Source organism: Falco rusticolus, chromosome 3 (assembly GCF_015220075.1).
Source record: "Falco rusticolus isolate bFalRus1 chromosome 3, bFalRus1.pri, whole genome shotgun sequence".
Taxonomy (NCBI): domain Eukaryota; kingdom Metazoa; phylum Chordata; class Aves; order Falconiformes; family Falconidae; genus Falco; species Falco rusticolus.
This window is the reverse complement of record NC_051189.1, coordinates 97,963,608-97,978,967: the sequence shown is the minus strand read 5'-3', so window position 1 is coordinate 97,978,967 and position 15,360 is coordinate 97,963,608. Positions and strand designations below refer to the sequence as shown.

Below are 15,360 nucleotides of genomic sequence, written 5' to 3'. Positions count from 1 at the left end.
TAGAGAATACATGGCACTGAACAGTCAGAAAAGCTGAAATGTTCCATTTTGCACACAGCCCTCCATCAGACAGATGAAGAAATCCTAACATGCATGCAGCAGGCTGCTTTTATAAATTAAGTCAGGCACAGAAGAACTTTTTGGCCCTTGTTAACAGGCTATCTTTTAGATTTCTTATATACATCATTATTACAGCATAAAGCAGGGGAAAAAACCCCAAGTCATACAGCCACAGCCCATGCAAAATCAAGTCGCATATCATAGGAAACTTTGCCTCGGTTAAGTACACAAATAAGGCTGCTAATCTTGACTGAGACTATTTCAGGTATTTTTTTTAATCTGGGCCTTTATGAATACAGTCAATCGAGAGTTTGCCAAGTATTTAACAATGTTTAACAGTTTCACTGTCAGAGACAACCATCAGATTCCTTACCTGCCAAGTACTTAATATTATCAAGCTTGTGCGATTCCAGCATTGTTTTCAGATCTGCAACTTCTGTGTCTATTTTTCTGTCTGTCTGCGTCAGAGCTCGATCTTGTTGTGCGTGCTAAAAACCAAAGCAACAAAACGATGCTATTTGCATAGTTTTGAGTTTATGTATAAGTTTAACCCATCCCTTCAAGCTGTATTTTTGGTTCCTCCTTAAATGTATTTACTTTGCATTCAAAGAGAACAAGTTCCTTCCTAGCTGATTATATTCAAGGAATTGAGTAATCTGGTGAAATCAGGGAATGTAGATGATTACATGTTACTTAACATGTAATCTAGCAAGTGGCAGAACTGTATGACTTTCTTATCTCAATCTAGCAGCATAAATATTAGCTTCAGTCTGTCTTTCAGTGCACCGATATTAAAGTCACTGCTCAACTGTAAGAGCTATTGAGAAGTCTAAGAGCTTCTTGTGACAAAAACATACCAGAGCATAAAGATTTATGGATCATTAGAAAAACTGAGAAATGGTCTTCTGATTTAAAAAGCATGTCTTCATCTTATAATGAGTTCTACCACAAAACCAGCTACAAATTCAGAATCTGATTATGACAGAAGACAGGACTTCTGTAAAAAAAAAAAAAAGGATATAATTATTACTCAGAAAAGACTGAAAGATCAAACTTGCAAAACCTAGAACAGCTGCCGAGTTGCTGATATTTTCAAATCAGCAGTACCGAAACACTGTGAAATCAGTTAATGATTTACTGCTAGACTTCTTCCTCGGGATAAGTGCCTATACTACAGGAAGGAAACAAAAGGAAGAGGAAATGCTTAGTAAAACACTCCTCTAGAATGAAGCCAAATGAATCTAGCAATGTGTTTCCGTCTCACTGAACACGGGGGTGGAGGTGGGGATAAATTAATTTTACATTAAGAGTTGAATTCTATCTAGAGAAAATACTACATGCACGAAGTTTCAAAACAAAGTCATTACTGAACATTTTATACATACACATGCAGAGGGTTCAATCATGTATATATATATATATAAAATATACCCTTTTTTATTATGTAGACACGTCAGTTACCTGTACCAGTATGAAAATACCCTGGGAAATAATAAAGCACAATGACATTTTGTACATTAAAGTGCCTAAAGACATGAAAAATTCCAAAAAGAATACCAGGTCAATAACACAAATACAAAAAGATTTGCTGTGTAATAATCAGCTACCAAGTTCTTACCAATTCCACTATTTCTGTCCTCATTTCAAGTAGTTTTCTTTCATTAAGTGAGTACTAGAGGGGAGGGGGACAAAAAAGGAAGAAAAAAGAAAGAGATAAACAAGATATTGTCATTAAACATTCCCTGCCCTTAAAAGCATGTTTCTTTGTTTCCAAGTTCTGTAGAAAACTGAACCTGAACAAGATCATTGTCTAACACTTAGGAGACAGTACTGCAGGATAATTGCCCTTTGGAAAAGCACAATTTAGACAGGTGTTCATCCACACTCCTCTGAACTGTACAGCACAAGTCCATCAGACACTCATCTTCTGCAAAAACTGTATCTATTAATAAGTAGCTGGAAGAAAGGTTGGCCAATTTGCCTTTCAGAAGAGCAAAGCTCTACGATTCTGAACAGTTAACTAATCCATTGAGGATATACATGCACAAATAAGACTGAACCATCTACCTTCTTCAGGAAAGGGAGTACAGATTTAAAACATTGTATCAAACTTGGCTAACACAGAAATGTTTAGCCAGCACTGCACCTGCTCACCACTTGTTTGTTCTGACCATCATGTCATGATACATTTGTTAAATATAGAACATTTGTATCTCATGTTAAGCCATTTGTAGAACATCAGAAGTTGTGGTTTATTTTTAAGTCACAACTATTTGGGTTCAAGGAAAGTTAAATCCAAATTAAAGAAGAATACCTTTAAGGCAGGTTACCTTTTTGACACACGAACAGGCATGATTTACCTTGACATCTACAATGGCTCCTGTCCTACTACTGGAGCAATTAAGTTATTGATAGAGATGCTAACCCACCAGTCTATAGTGCGGAGTATTAAGGTCACCGGGCACCCATCTCACAATCCTCCGTTACACAGCAATCACCTCATCTGCTGACATTCCCATGTGGAAAGTCACTTCATTTTTCCTCCATTCTGGAAGCTTATTCCACTTCAGTAGTAAACTCAGATTAATCTACATAAATGCTTCAGCATTGAAAAACCCTCCTTAAAGATCTAAAGCTCTCTTGGGACTTTTGACTGATCGAAACATGAAGTTAAGAGACAGCAGGATGCTACAAATGTATAAAATGACATAGTAAAAGACAAATAACAGTATGTCTACAATTAGCAGCAGCTAGTGACTGTTTCATTAAACGAGGAGAGGTATACCAAAAAAATTCAACATTGTATATAAATAGACATTTTTACAAGCGGCAAGATGGCAGAATATTTATAAAAGAATCTAATTAAAATTATGTTTGAGGTGAAATCTCATTGCAGATTTTGGACCTCACATTAATAAATGGATACTATCAAAAGAACCATGACATTTTAAATAAACAATTTTATGTACTGAAACAGTTTGTCTATTTTACTTTTAAATGATACTGTTAGCCAAATAACATATTTTCTGAATAATTTATATTCTACAAGCTCTTTAAACTTAGGTTTAAGACAGCGAACTACATCTCTACAAAAAGACTACTTTCACTGCAATGTATCACCACACATCTATAATAACACCAACGTATTGAAAAAGGAGGAAAAACAAGGTTAAGCTTCCCCCCTGAAATCCAGCAGGGAGATTCCCCCTTAAGTCCATGTTTTTCACAGTGCAGAGAAAATCCAGTTTGGCAGATGCATCTTGAGGTTTTTAACAGCAAGCTTAGAGACACCATGATGCATGAACACATGAAAATATATATGGAATTTTGTACCCTACTTCAAGTTTTTAAATCACATCTGTATCACTGCAGATATAAAGCATAAACAGATGTGCATTAAGCAACATAGGATTCTCCAAAAAATGTAAAGTGGAATCAAATAATTAAAAAATAAAGCATTTAGAGATTGAAACATTAAAGATTGACCACATCAGTGTTAAATTAAGAAATTCTCCTTCAGTACTTACTTCAAGCAAAACTGAAGGATAAGGACATTTTACTTAGTGCTTCAAGTTAAATCAGTTTAACCTTAGGACATTTCTCTTCTGAGTAGTAACTTAGTAAGAAAACAGAGCACTGTACCAAATACTAGGAAGAAAATTAACTCTATCCCAGCCAAAACAAGGTCACACAGTAACCTTTAACTACCCTAAGTTTTACCTTCAGAAAGTTAGACATTCAGCCTCAAGTCACATTACAATTGAAGTAAATATGATAATGATGCTCTGCCTACTATAGAAAATACTGGATTACATCTCTCCCCCAGCTCAGCATATATACTACAACTGCTCCCCATTCATCTGCCTTCTTCCTTTTCTGCTTGTACATGGCAGAGATGGCAACTAAAGTGGGGGAGTGGGGGGAAGAAACTAGAAGTTTTCATAGAAACTATGAAATTATAGTTGCACAACAGACTGCAAAGTTGGTCAGCTTTTGCTGACTTTTCGCACAGTTTGCTTTTTGTTGGAGGCAGTCAAAACAATGTAGTGTTCTGCACAACCGAGTCCAGATTCCAGGATCCTACGTAAATACACAAGAAAACACTAGTGCTGAATTTATCACTGGTGAAACGTTTTAAAATAGATTTTGTATGCCTGAAGCATTGCGAAGCTTATAATTTACACAGTTAATACATTCCATGTGATGATTTTTTAAAACATTAGCATGTAGTATTAACATTTAAATGAGAATTCTACCTGCTCAAATTGTACTTTATTCAAGCATCTACCATGGGATAACAGACTGTTAGTCATAATAAATCACTGACACAGCTGTTACCTAAACTAATTATTGTGAAAAACGTCAAGGGGCACACACAGAAGGTAAGTGATATCTACTTGAACAGTTCTTATTGCCTAGACTGGAGATAAATATTATGTGTTCATTACACACCTGTGAAAAAGGACCAAATAAGAAATAATATTAATAGAAAAATATCATTAAAAGATCTTTCAATTTAGAATATGCAACCTCTTTGAGAACCTAAAAGCTATTAAAAAAATATCTATGGGAACAGAACTCTAGATACTAGAGTGTTATATATAATGCAAAAACTTGTTAATCTTCTAATTCTTCATCTGTGTTATTCTAATTTAAGATCACATTGATTCAGTTCTATCAGATATTTCAAAGTTCAAAACGATCTGAACCAGTATCAGTTCCAAATAAAAGAAAATTGTAACTATTTTCACAATAGGTACTTCCTGACAAACTAGCTACGCTATAAATTCTTTAGCTATAGGCAAATGAATCATCTTCAGTGATGACACATTTAATAAATATGTAAGTTTAATCAGGTGTGAAAAGAGACATATACTAATAACATAGAAAACCTCTAGGCAGCTAGTCAGCATATTTAGATTAAATACAAATATCTGATATATTTAAGTGTAATATGTTAATCCGGATATTAAACCAACATCAAAACAGACAGACATACAAAACCAAACATGGCACCTTGTACTATAGCAGCATAAGGATGAGTAACTTGGATTACTACCACCTTGAAGCTGAGTGATACTATAGATAAGTACGAAAATGCTCTTTGGGTAAGATGCTCTTACACAAATTTGGAGAGGACTCCATGTAGAGATGTTTCTAGAAGAAAGTAGCTAAAACTTACCAATTCTTTTACTCTGCTCTTCTCTAGGTTTAGGTTTAACTTGTTATCTGCACGAACTTTGGTAATTTCATCCTAATGGGAAAAAAAAGATAGAGCAGCATGCATGATTTTCTATTTAAGCACGAGCAGAAAGAATTAGACAAATATATTGCGCCTTTCCTTACACATCTCAGGAATGAATCTTCTCTCTAACTAGTGTACATAATTTTCAAAAGTGTAAGTATTCCTAAAATACTCAAGAATTGGATCTCACAATCAAAATCTAACAATTGATTTTAAAATCAGAACACTGAGAACAGCACTTAATTGAGAGCATATCCTTCTATAAATGCTGGGAATGTTTCCTATACCCTCTAACTCTCTCTGATTTCTAGAAATCCAAGGTCTAGGTACCCCTATAAGTTGGACTTGCTCCACAAAGCAACCTGAAGCCTCAAAATAACTTCAAAAGGAGTTTCTAACCTTCCAGTGTAAAAAAAGCGTTCAGAAAAAGCTATAGGCATTTTAGAAGTCACAAGATGTTTATTATATTTTTTAAAAACCTAACTTTTCAAAACTACCCTAAGTTGCAGACTTCCATTTTATTTCATCAGTGACTGCGATTCCTGCTTTTCTCAGTGACAGCTGCCATTTTAATGCAACCTCCTGGCAGGAATTCCAGCCAGCTGACAGTTTGTCATGCGGCAAACTGCTGATCAGATGAATGTGTGGGAGAAGCAAAAGATTGCTGATGTTCTGGGAGTTTCTAGTATTAAAACCAAGTAAGCATCTCTCAAGTAGGCCAATGTCAACTAGTCAAGAGTTCATTAAGTTAGTATGGACAATAATCAGACTCAATTTCTATGTTTGAATTTTTGAACTGGTTTATGATTTAGATGTCATTACAACACGATACATTACAGTTTAATCAATCAAAAATTAGAAATAATTTTTTCTTAAACTTCTACAACATTGCATCTTTTTGTCTTTTAAAGGAAAATGTACAAGCAAACATAAAATAACTTGCCCTTGTGAGAATTACATTTACAGCTTAAAGTTAAATTTAAGACATCTAGCTTTTAAGAAAAGATTACTCACACCCTTGATGCTCTACCAGTGGATTATACTAACTCATTAATATGCAACTAAAACTACAAAATAAGTTACAATTCAAAAATTAGATGCCAAAAGTATTTTTAAATGGTATTATGAAAACAGCTGTATTAAGCACTTCATAATACAGTACTAAACATGCAGGATTAGCCTTGAGAAATTTATATTCTCCTTTTTAAGAGGACAATACAAAAAGACATTGATGAGAATAGGAAAGAAATGGCAAGGAGGCAGTAGGCTGAGTTTGGCCACATGGACAGCTAGCTCAAGTCCACAGTCTGACAGTTTCACAGACAAATCCTAGGGAAGGAAGAGCGTTCCATCCTTCCACCTAAGAAGGACACTTCAGCAGGAAACAGTAGTTCTCAAATAAGATGTCCATACTCCCTAAAAGCAGTTAATGTTCCTAGTTTCCAATCATAATCACTCTTGCAAGACTGTTTGTTTCTGTGTAAAGGCTGCTTTTGACTCCACACCCATTGAAATAACAGATTTTAAGATGTTTCTTATGGTAGAAGGGTATTTGGAGTGCTATTCCAGCCAAACAAACGAAGAACAGAAACACAGCACTGATGCTTAAACCTGGTAAGAATAAGAATAAGTACATTTTCTACAGAGAGTCTGTTTTCTTGTAATGGTTATTTGGTTATATGGTCCCAAACTTTGTGGTCTAAAGCAGCCATTTAAAAGCTATTGTAAATTTTGGACAGCTAACAGGTAAGTCTTCAAAACACAACACCAAACCCACAACCAAAACTCAAACCAATTAGCAATTCTAAAAGCATGCTGCACCTTTACATGTAACAGGCAGCCCTAAAAGCAGAACTCGACTCAGCCTTAACCATGACATAGCAGCTGCTTTCTGAAACTGAATTAAGGACACATAAGTGAAAAAAAAAAAGTACACATGGAATTGTCTTTGTTGCAGCTCACAGTATACCATCAACTGCAATTTCAGTATCCTGTGTATCACAATTAAGTACAGCTTTTACAATTGTTATTTTTTATTTTCAAAGCAAACTACACAGGTGTCAATTCTTAATTCTGTTGGTACCGTATCTTACCATGACTTGCTTCTTTATCTGCTGGAGTTCAAGTTTTATTTTCTGAAAGAGCAGAAAAAAATTGTGCACTTTATTACTGTACATAAACCCACGTAATCTAGAAACACTGATGAATTTGCATGATCAATAACAATGTCTATAATGCATAATGTGAAAAAGAAGGCAAACCAAGCGTGGTTTAACTATGTCCTCGGTACACGTACAGGTATGTGCGTATACACACGTTTACTCAGTACTGTGCACTTCCAAACAGCACAAGACAGAAGCCAGTGATGTCCCACAGCAGTAAAAATGGCCAACAGCATAGGATGGCATTAACAAGAGTAAAAGCAGCAGGCTGAAGGAAGTGATTATTCCCCATGTTCAGCACTTGCGAGCCTGCACTGAGTGCTGTGTCCAGTTTTAGGCTCCCTGGTAAAAGACAGACATTGACAGACTGGAGCAAGTCCAGTGGAGGGTCATGAAGATGACAGGGGGCCGAAGCACACTATGTTGGGGACGGGCAGTGAGGAGGACAGAGAGCTGGGTTTCTTCAGCTTTAAAAGATGGCTAAATGGCAATCACACTGCAGCCTGCAACCACCTAACGTTCTCTAGAGGTCCTTTCTAATCCAAATTTTTTCTATTACTTTATCTCTTTCAAAAGATACATGGAACAGGTAGAGCTGTAGCATCTTCTATCATGGAGATCATCCAGTCCAATCCCCTGCTCAAAGCAGGGGCAACTAGAGCAGGTTGCTCAGGGCCATGTCCAGTTGGGGTTTGAGTATCTCCAGGACAGGGAGTCCACAGCCTCTCTGGGTATCCTATTCCAGTGCTCTACCACCTTTACAATAAAAAGGGTTTTCTTATGTTTAAACATAATTTCCTGCATTTTGATCTGTGTCAATTTCCTATTGTTCTGCCACTGGACAACACTGGAAAGAGCCTGTCTCTTCTTTATACCCTCTCTTCAATATGTGAATACATTGATGAAATCCCCTGAGCCTTCTCTTCTCCAGGCTAAGCACTGCCAGCTCTCACAGGCTTTCCTCATAGGTCAGATGCTCCAGTCACTTACTTGTCATCTTGTTGGACAGTTTGTTGACTCTGTCTAGCACGTCCATGCCCCCTTGCACTGGAGAGCCCAGAACTAGACCAAACACTCCCGATGAAGTCTTACCAGGGCCAAGCAGAGGAGAAGGATCACCTCCCTTGACCCACTGTCAGCCCCCCTAACACAGCCCAGGAGGCTGTTGGCCACCTTTGCCACAAGGGTTCATCACTGGCTTGTGGTCAACTTGGTGCCCACCAGGACGCTCAGGGCCCTTTCTGCAGAGTTGCTTTCCAGCTAGTCACCCCCAGCCTGTCCCAGTGCATGGCACTATCCCTCCCCAGGGGCAGGACTTGCCATTTGTATTTGTTCCACTTCAGGAGATTCCTGTCGGCCCATTTCCCCGGCCTGCTGATGTCCCTCTGAATGGCAGCACAACTGCCTGGTGTATCAGCCACTGCTCCCAGCTTTGAATCATCTGCAGACTTGCTGAGGGTTCACTCCGCCCCATCAACAAGATCATTAATGAAGGTGTTAAACCATACTGGCCCCAGAGCCAACCCCTTGGGTACGAGACTTTTTTTACACCATGGGAAAAAATAAGCAAGTGCTAGAGTAGCACTTTCCAAAATAGTGATTTTTACCTCATTTTCTGAACGAAGTGCTGAAAATTCACTTTTTTCCAAAATAATCATGTCCTTTTTCACGCCACCAATATGGGACATTACTTGCTGAAGTGCAATTTCCTTTAAAAGAACAAAGAAAAACCTCAGAAGATGTAACAACTATAATGCTTTTTCTCATCTGTGCCTACAAATATGACAGGTTATTTTGGTACCCCAAAAGTTTTAATTCAGGAATTTCAGATTGAGTATCTGAGTTTCAGAAAGCAAGATAAATCAAGGGACGGTGGCAAAATAAGTAAGTTGGCCACGTTTGACAAAATTAGCAGACCAGAATAATTCAGTTAATAGCCTAGGAAATAGTTTCTTCCAAGTCTTCAAATTCTTAAGGTAGCACCGGCATTAGGGAGAGAAGAGGTGTCTCTGAGCTAAGCGAGAAAACCCTGCTTTCAGACCTAAACTCCTCAGCGCAACCATACTGGTTTGTAGTTACCTCCTTTGTTACCTCACCCTGCAAGAGGGCTCACTCTGCTTCGCTACTCAGAATCACGCACTATACTTACAGTTTTAATTGCTCTGCTCAGCCTGTTACACTGAACTGACAGAAGACAAACAAGAATGCTCTGCAATTTTCAAGGACGGCAAAGTCTGGAGACATTGTTCTAGTTCCTACACAATCCACACATGCCAACAGGGACTGCCTTTTCTCTTCTCTGAAGATCTCCTTCTAATAAGTAGTCCCTTGGTTTTGATTCTGGACTAAGAACCCTACAAATCTGACACAGCCACTCAGGAAATGCTACTCTAACTTGCAGCATTATATTTCCAAGCGGCATCTGGAGGAGCCTCACCAGGTAGCCTGGCCACAAGACTGAAAAAACGGGGTCAGTGTACTGCACACATTACAAAAAGTCTACAGAAAGAGTACTGCCATGGACACCTCTTCTCTTACTCCCAGATGTCTCCAATCTTGCTTTTGTTCTCTCTTCAATGAACTCAGAAAACAGAGAACAGAATCTTCTACATTCCTTCTCTTCCTGATGTCTATACACACACACACACACACTTATTTTTCCATAAGGTTTTATCTAACCAGTGCAAAACTATCTTTTTCATACCCAACTATGGCCTAATGGTAATAACTACATCCAGAACGTTCCAAACCTTATTCCAATTCCTCATTCTCTTTTGGCACAAGACCTTATGCAAAAAGACTACAAAGAAGTACAGGTTTATCATGTTGCCCAGAATTCATGGCATGCACACCTCCTGAGCTGCTTTATCTTAGCACGCCATACAAACCTGCACCTTTAAATCTTAATGGCAAAAAGTCACCTAAGGGTCAAATCTGAGTCTCAGAAAACATCTACCATCAGTAGCAACATTGAATTCAGTACAAAACGAAGGAAAACTTGTTTACTTTCATTCAAAAAGGCTGAGCACAGAAGGATGTTGAGATTGCTTATTGCAGACTGCTTACTTAAAATACAACCAACCGCAGGAGAAAGGGTCCCTTTAGTGTTGCATTCCCTGACAGACTGTGGAACAAGTTCAGCGCAGGAGGAGGAAGCACTCACATGTCTTCTTAGCCTGGAATCTAAAAAGCTAGGAATGATGGGCTGGAACCTCCCTAGATGGAAGGCAGTGCAAAATCCAGGTATCCCACTTCTAAATGAGATGTTGTACTGCCAAGACTATTATATTACCAAGACAGCAGCTGCTGTTTTCTCATGTTTTAAGACAGCAGCCTTGTTACTATGAAATAACTTAAAGCTTGTGCTCAGAAGGTGAGGAGTTGGGGCTGTAAAGCCCAGCCTCACGGAGCAGCCGAAGAGGTTGTATGCTTCTTGTCAGCACTATCTCACAAGCTTATGTGGCAGGGAATCCAGCATAGCAGATATTGTGAAAGCCATTCAAAGATGCTCAAGTTCCACATGCAGTGAATCATGTCTTACTCTGAATTGCAGTTTCATTTCTGAAGTCAGATGCCTAACAGCTCAACATGGCAATATTCAACACTGTCATGTCCAATTCCTTAGACGGATTTACCGTTGTATGAGTTGACAAAGGGCTGTCACCCTTCCCCACCCCCCCAAAAAAAATGACAAAAAAAAGAAAAAACACAGCCAGTATTAGAACACGCCTTGCCTCCAGACCCAATTATTCATCAAAGCAATCATTCCCTCAGAAGTCGAAGCTAACAATCCAGTTCACTTGTACACCATTTCTTGGTAGCCAGGAAGGATCTCTGCAGATATTCAGCATTATCAGTCAACCTCCAAGCAAGTTTTCTTCACTTCCTCCCACCAAAACGTACATGCTGGGTAGGTTTAGAGGATACCACGAACAATGTATGCATCAAAGGAAAAGGAGATAGACTTCTATATTAGCATACAAACTATACACTTTCCTACATCTTATCAGTGTATACAACTACACCAATTATGCCCTAAAAACATCATATAAAAAAAAAATTCAGCTCAATTCTGACACAATATGAATGTCATTGTGACATGAAGAGATAAATAGAAAGGTACCATATAACAGGGTAGTAACAGAAGGAAACTGTACTTCCTTGTTACAAGTCCACAAAAGAATAAGTAGGAGCTGTAACTATTCAAATCCATGTATTGAATACCTCCTATGTCTGTCTAAAAGCCTTCTAAGTGATTCTATTTCACACTATAATAAGGCTGAAACGAAAAAGCTACCCGTGGTTTGCATACCAGCTCACAGCACCTAAATCTCAAGGTCCACCACAACACAAATATTTGATGAAGTCAAGACAAATTTAACTAGCCAACAGATACACACAGGGATGTTTGTTCTTCATGTTCGCACTTCTAAAATATCTCATCTAACAAATAATAACTAGCAACATATATTTCATTAGCAGGCATACAATGTTTTGATTTACTTTAGGCCCATTGTTGTCTCTGATCTAACCTGCTGTACTTTGGTGACCATGTCCTTGTAAATCATATCCAGGTTGGTGTTCATAATTTCCACTAATGCAGATACAATGACCTCCGACTGCCGAGTTGTGAACCCTAAGCAAAACAAAATGCAACAACATTCAGAAAAAGATCTTAATCTGAACAGTTTACAGAAACGCCACTTGCTATACTCAGCGCCAAGTTGAAATGAATGTCAGTTATGAAAGACAGTAAGACACTCCTCTTGATCCAGCACTAACAAAAGAACACAACTAGTCAGTACATCCAAGTTCCTCCACCTCACAATTATGTTTGTGACATAGTATAGCTGCTTCTGCAGCACAGCACTACTACAATTATCAGCAGGATAAATGCTGGAAATTATCTAGAAGTATTCTGGAATGTCATGTGTCACATGTGGTTATTTCTATGAGCAAGAATTCTCACCTGAAAAGCAGACACTTAATTTCATTATACTTTGAATCTTCCAGTACCGCTGAAGATGTGCAAAACTCAGCAGTTGAAAAAAGCTAACTGCTCTGATTTTAGGCCTACGAGCCTCCGAGTCCCTATTAGAAACTTTTCAAATTGAATATATTGCGAACTATGGTAAAACATTGTCACCAGAAATACTCTCAACTTCTTCACTTTCAAAATGTAGAAGCAAAAATTCCATGAACAAGATTTGATCATTATGAGAAGAAACACTTGGAAAAGCATGATTGTTTCAAACTAACTAGCAGTTGGCACATACGGGGTCTGAGAGTGAGACGCTTTCAATAGCTGAGCTAGTGCAATAGTTTGCCACCACCAAAGGGAAGAAGAGATACCCCTCTCTCCTTATCCCTCATCCCCAGGGCTCATTCAACTAGCATCTCAGACTACCAATCCAGCAAAAGAGCTGGCGACTTTTCTGAGAATTAGGTTGGCCCGTGGAAAGAGAGAAAAGCCATGTGGCAGGGGAAAGAGAGCAGACACTCTCCTTTTCAGGGATGGAGAGCTGTTAAAAGCCAATATAGCTGTACAGAACTTCACCTTAGAATACCTTCCCCACCTCAGCAACATTAGTGTGAACCCAAAATAATCTATTCCCTTATGTTTTAGCATAAAAGCAGCCATATTTCAAATAGTATTCTACGATCTGTCCTAGAAGCTGCATTTTACATAGTATTCTGCATTCAATCCTATTGTATTACATTGTTATATATTCAGGGTGTTATATACTAAATACGTTGGAATCCAATTAATACATTTTAAACCACTACCTTGAAAACTCTGTTTCTTACTCCAAATTCTTAAAATTTAATTTCTTTTTAGCATTTTAATTACCATTAGAATAACACATTGTTCCAATCAAAGTTATATAAGCTCACTGTTTCCTTTTGGAAGTAGAAAACCCCCTACAAGTTCTTATCCAGTGTATATAAAAATATATCTGTAAAACTGAAGCTGTAACATCACACATCAAAGAGAAGTAACAGACTTTGTAAACTAAAACAACACTCATAAAATCCCATTTAAAAAAGCCACCTGTTTCCAGCAAATTACCATTTTCTTCCAAGAGGCATACCAGCGCATGAGTGTCAAAAAAAAGCTTCCTATTCCCCAGTAAGGAAATATTCCCTTTGCTTTGTAAAGACGATGATGCAGAGATGCTTACATCTGAAAATTAAAAGAGATGAAAAAAATGTAAGTTACTTTTAAGAAAGAATAATTAATCAAATTGTTTGCTTTCCTGGAATTTCCTTACTACCCCAAATACTTTTTATTTATGACAAAATTTTAGATTGTGCGTCGAGATTAACACAGCTTGCTTCAAACTGAAAAGGTATCGAACGAACAAGCGCAAGAGCTTGAAAACAGAATACGCTACTGCTGTACTTGTGAACGCTCTCCAAGAGGATGTCCTGGAAAACCCCCACCAAGTGTCAGGGTCTGGAAACTTGTTCCTTTACCATCGCCAGCACAACCGGTGAAAGCTGTGAGCACTTCCAAGCTTTGCAGACTAAACTCACAGGCTCTTTCCATTTTCTGTTAAAAACACAAACCTTTGTCGGTTGCCTTTCTGACAAAAATCACTCACAAACTGCCATTTAACATTTTTACAGAAAATATTTTCAACGCTGAATGCAAACCTAAGCCAGCGTAGTTTCCACTGGGACACTCACATAACCCAGCTGGCGGGAAGAACGCAAGCTGGAACGTGAGGTAAATCGTCAGGAGGCCGAACTCTCTGTCCCGAAAGACGTTGTATTTTCAGACATATATTTTATTTTAGCCGTATCTATAACCATGAATATATATTTAAGACGTATATTTTAAGACAACTGGACAAAAGACACGGCTATGCCTTAGCTGCCTTACAGATCAATAAAAAACAGCCAATTTAGCCTTCGGGGGAGAAAACCCCTTCCCCTAACCGCCGCTACGGGCAGCCTCCACCGCTGCCGCGGAGGGCGGCGGTGCCCTGCAGACCCCCGGCTCCCCCAGCCTCGGTGACTCCCCACCCCGCCCCCCCGCTCTCCTCACCCCGCTCCCCGCAGCGGCTCTCCCTGCCGGCCCCGCCGACGCGCCTTCCCCACCCCTCGCTGCCGGTAACGGCGGCCGCGGGGCCCCGCGGCGCGGCCGGGCGCTGCCACTCGCTGAGGCGGCGGCGCGCGGGGGAGGGGGCCGCGCGGCCGTCACGTGAGGCGGCGGCGACGGGCGGGAGGGCGCCGTCCGCGCAGCGCGACCGCAGCAGCAGCAGCGCCCGCCTTCCACCGCTCACTGCCGCGGCCGCCTGGCCCCTGGCCATAGCCGCGCCGCCCGGTCCCGACGACGGATAGAGGGGAGGAAGGAGGGGAACGGCTGCTGCCGCGCCCGCCGCTACAAGGAGGACGCCATCGCCGAGCACGGGCCGCCCCGGCGCTTCACTTCCGCCGCGCGCCGTGTCTCACTTCCGCCTCCGGCACGTGGCGAAGCAGGCGGGTGGCGCCGCCAGCGGCCGCGGTTGATTCTGTGGCTCACGCGGCGGCCGCGCCGAGAAACGCGGGGCGGGCGGGCGGAGCCGGTACCCTCCCGGGGGGTCGCGGCGGCACCGGCGCTGCCCGGCCCCCGTGGGCCGCGACCCGGGCTTGCTGGGGCGCCAGGAGCTAGCTGCTAGCAGCACAGGCTCTCCAGGCGTCGCGCAGCTAGCCCCATCCTTTACTGAAGTGAATAAAAGAGCATTTTGGGAGGGTGGTTTGTGCCGGTCCCGGTCCCCGTCCCACTGCCGCCCCCACCTCATGTTTACGTTGTGTTTAGTTCTGGGCCAAGAGCAGCGTTCAGCAGCCAAAAGGGCCCTGATGTCAGGTGTCAGTGTTACTAACGCAGTAATGAGCAGAATTTAGGGA

General features: G+C 40.3%; 1 protein-coding gene across 3 annotated transcripts in view; it reads right to left on the bottom strand.

Annotated features, from left to right (window-relative positions):
- MCUR1 (mitochondrial calcium uniporter regulator 1) overlaps positions 1–14,911 on the bottom strand; it is a 44,427-nt gene extending 29,516 nt beyond the window's left edge. For all 3 annotated transcript variants that reach the window (XM_037379357.1, XM_037379356.1, XM_037379358.1), the window contains exons 1-8: positions 14,519–14,911; positions 13,538–13,651; positions 12,000–12,103; positions 9,075–9,176; positions 7,399–7,440; positions 5,243–5,314; positions 1,679–1,732; positions 434–548 (exon numbers count right to left, since the gene is read on the bottom strand). In XM_037379357.1, coding sequence (XP_037235254.1) covers positions 434–548; positions 1,679–1,732; positions 5,243–5,314; positions 7,399–7,440; positions 9,075–9,176; positions 12,000–12,103; positions 13,538–13,651; positions 14,519–14,783 — 868 coding nt within the window. In that variant the 5' untranslated portion in view covers positions 14,784–14,911. The remainder of the gene's footprint in view (positions 1–433; positions 549–1,678; positions 1,733–5,242; positions 5,315–7,398; positions 7,441–9,074; positions 9,177–11,999; positions 12,104–13,537; positions 13,652–14,518) is intronic.
- Positions 14,912–15,360: the final 449 nt, after the last annotated feature.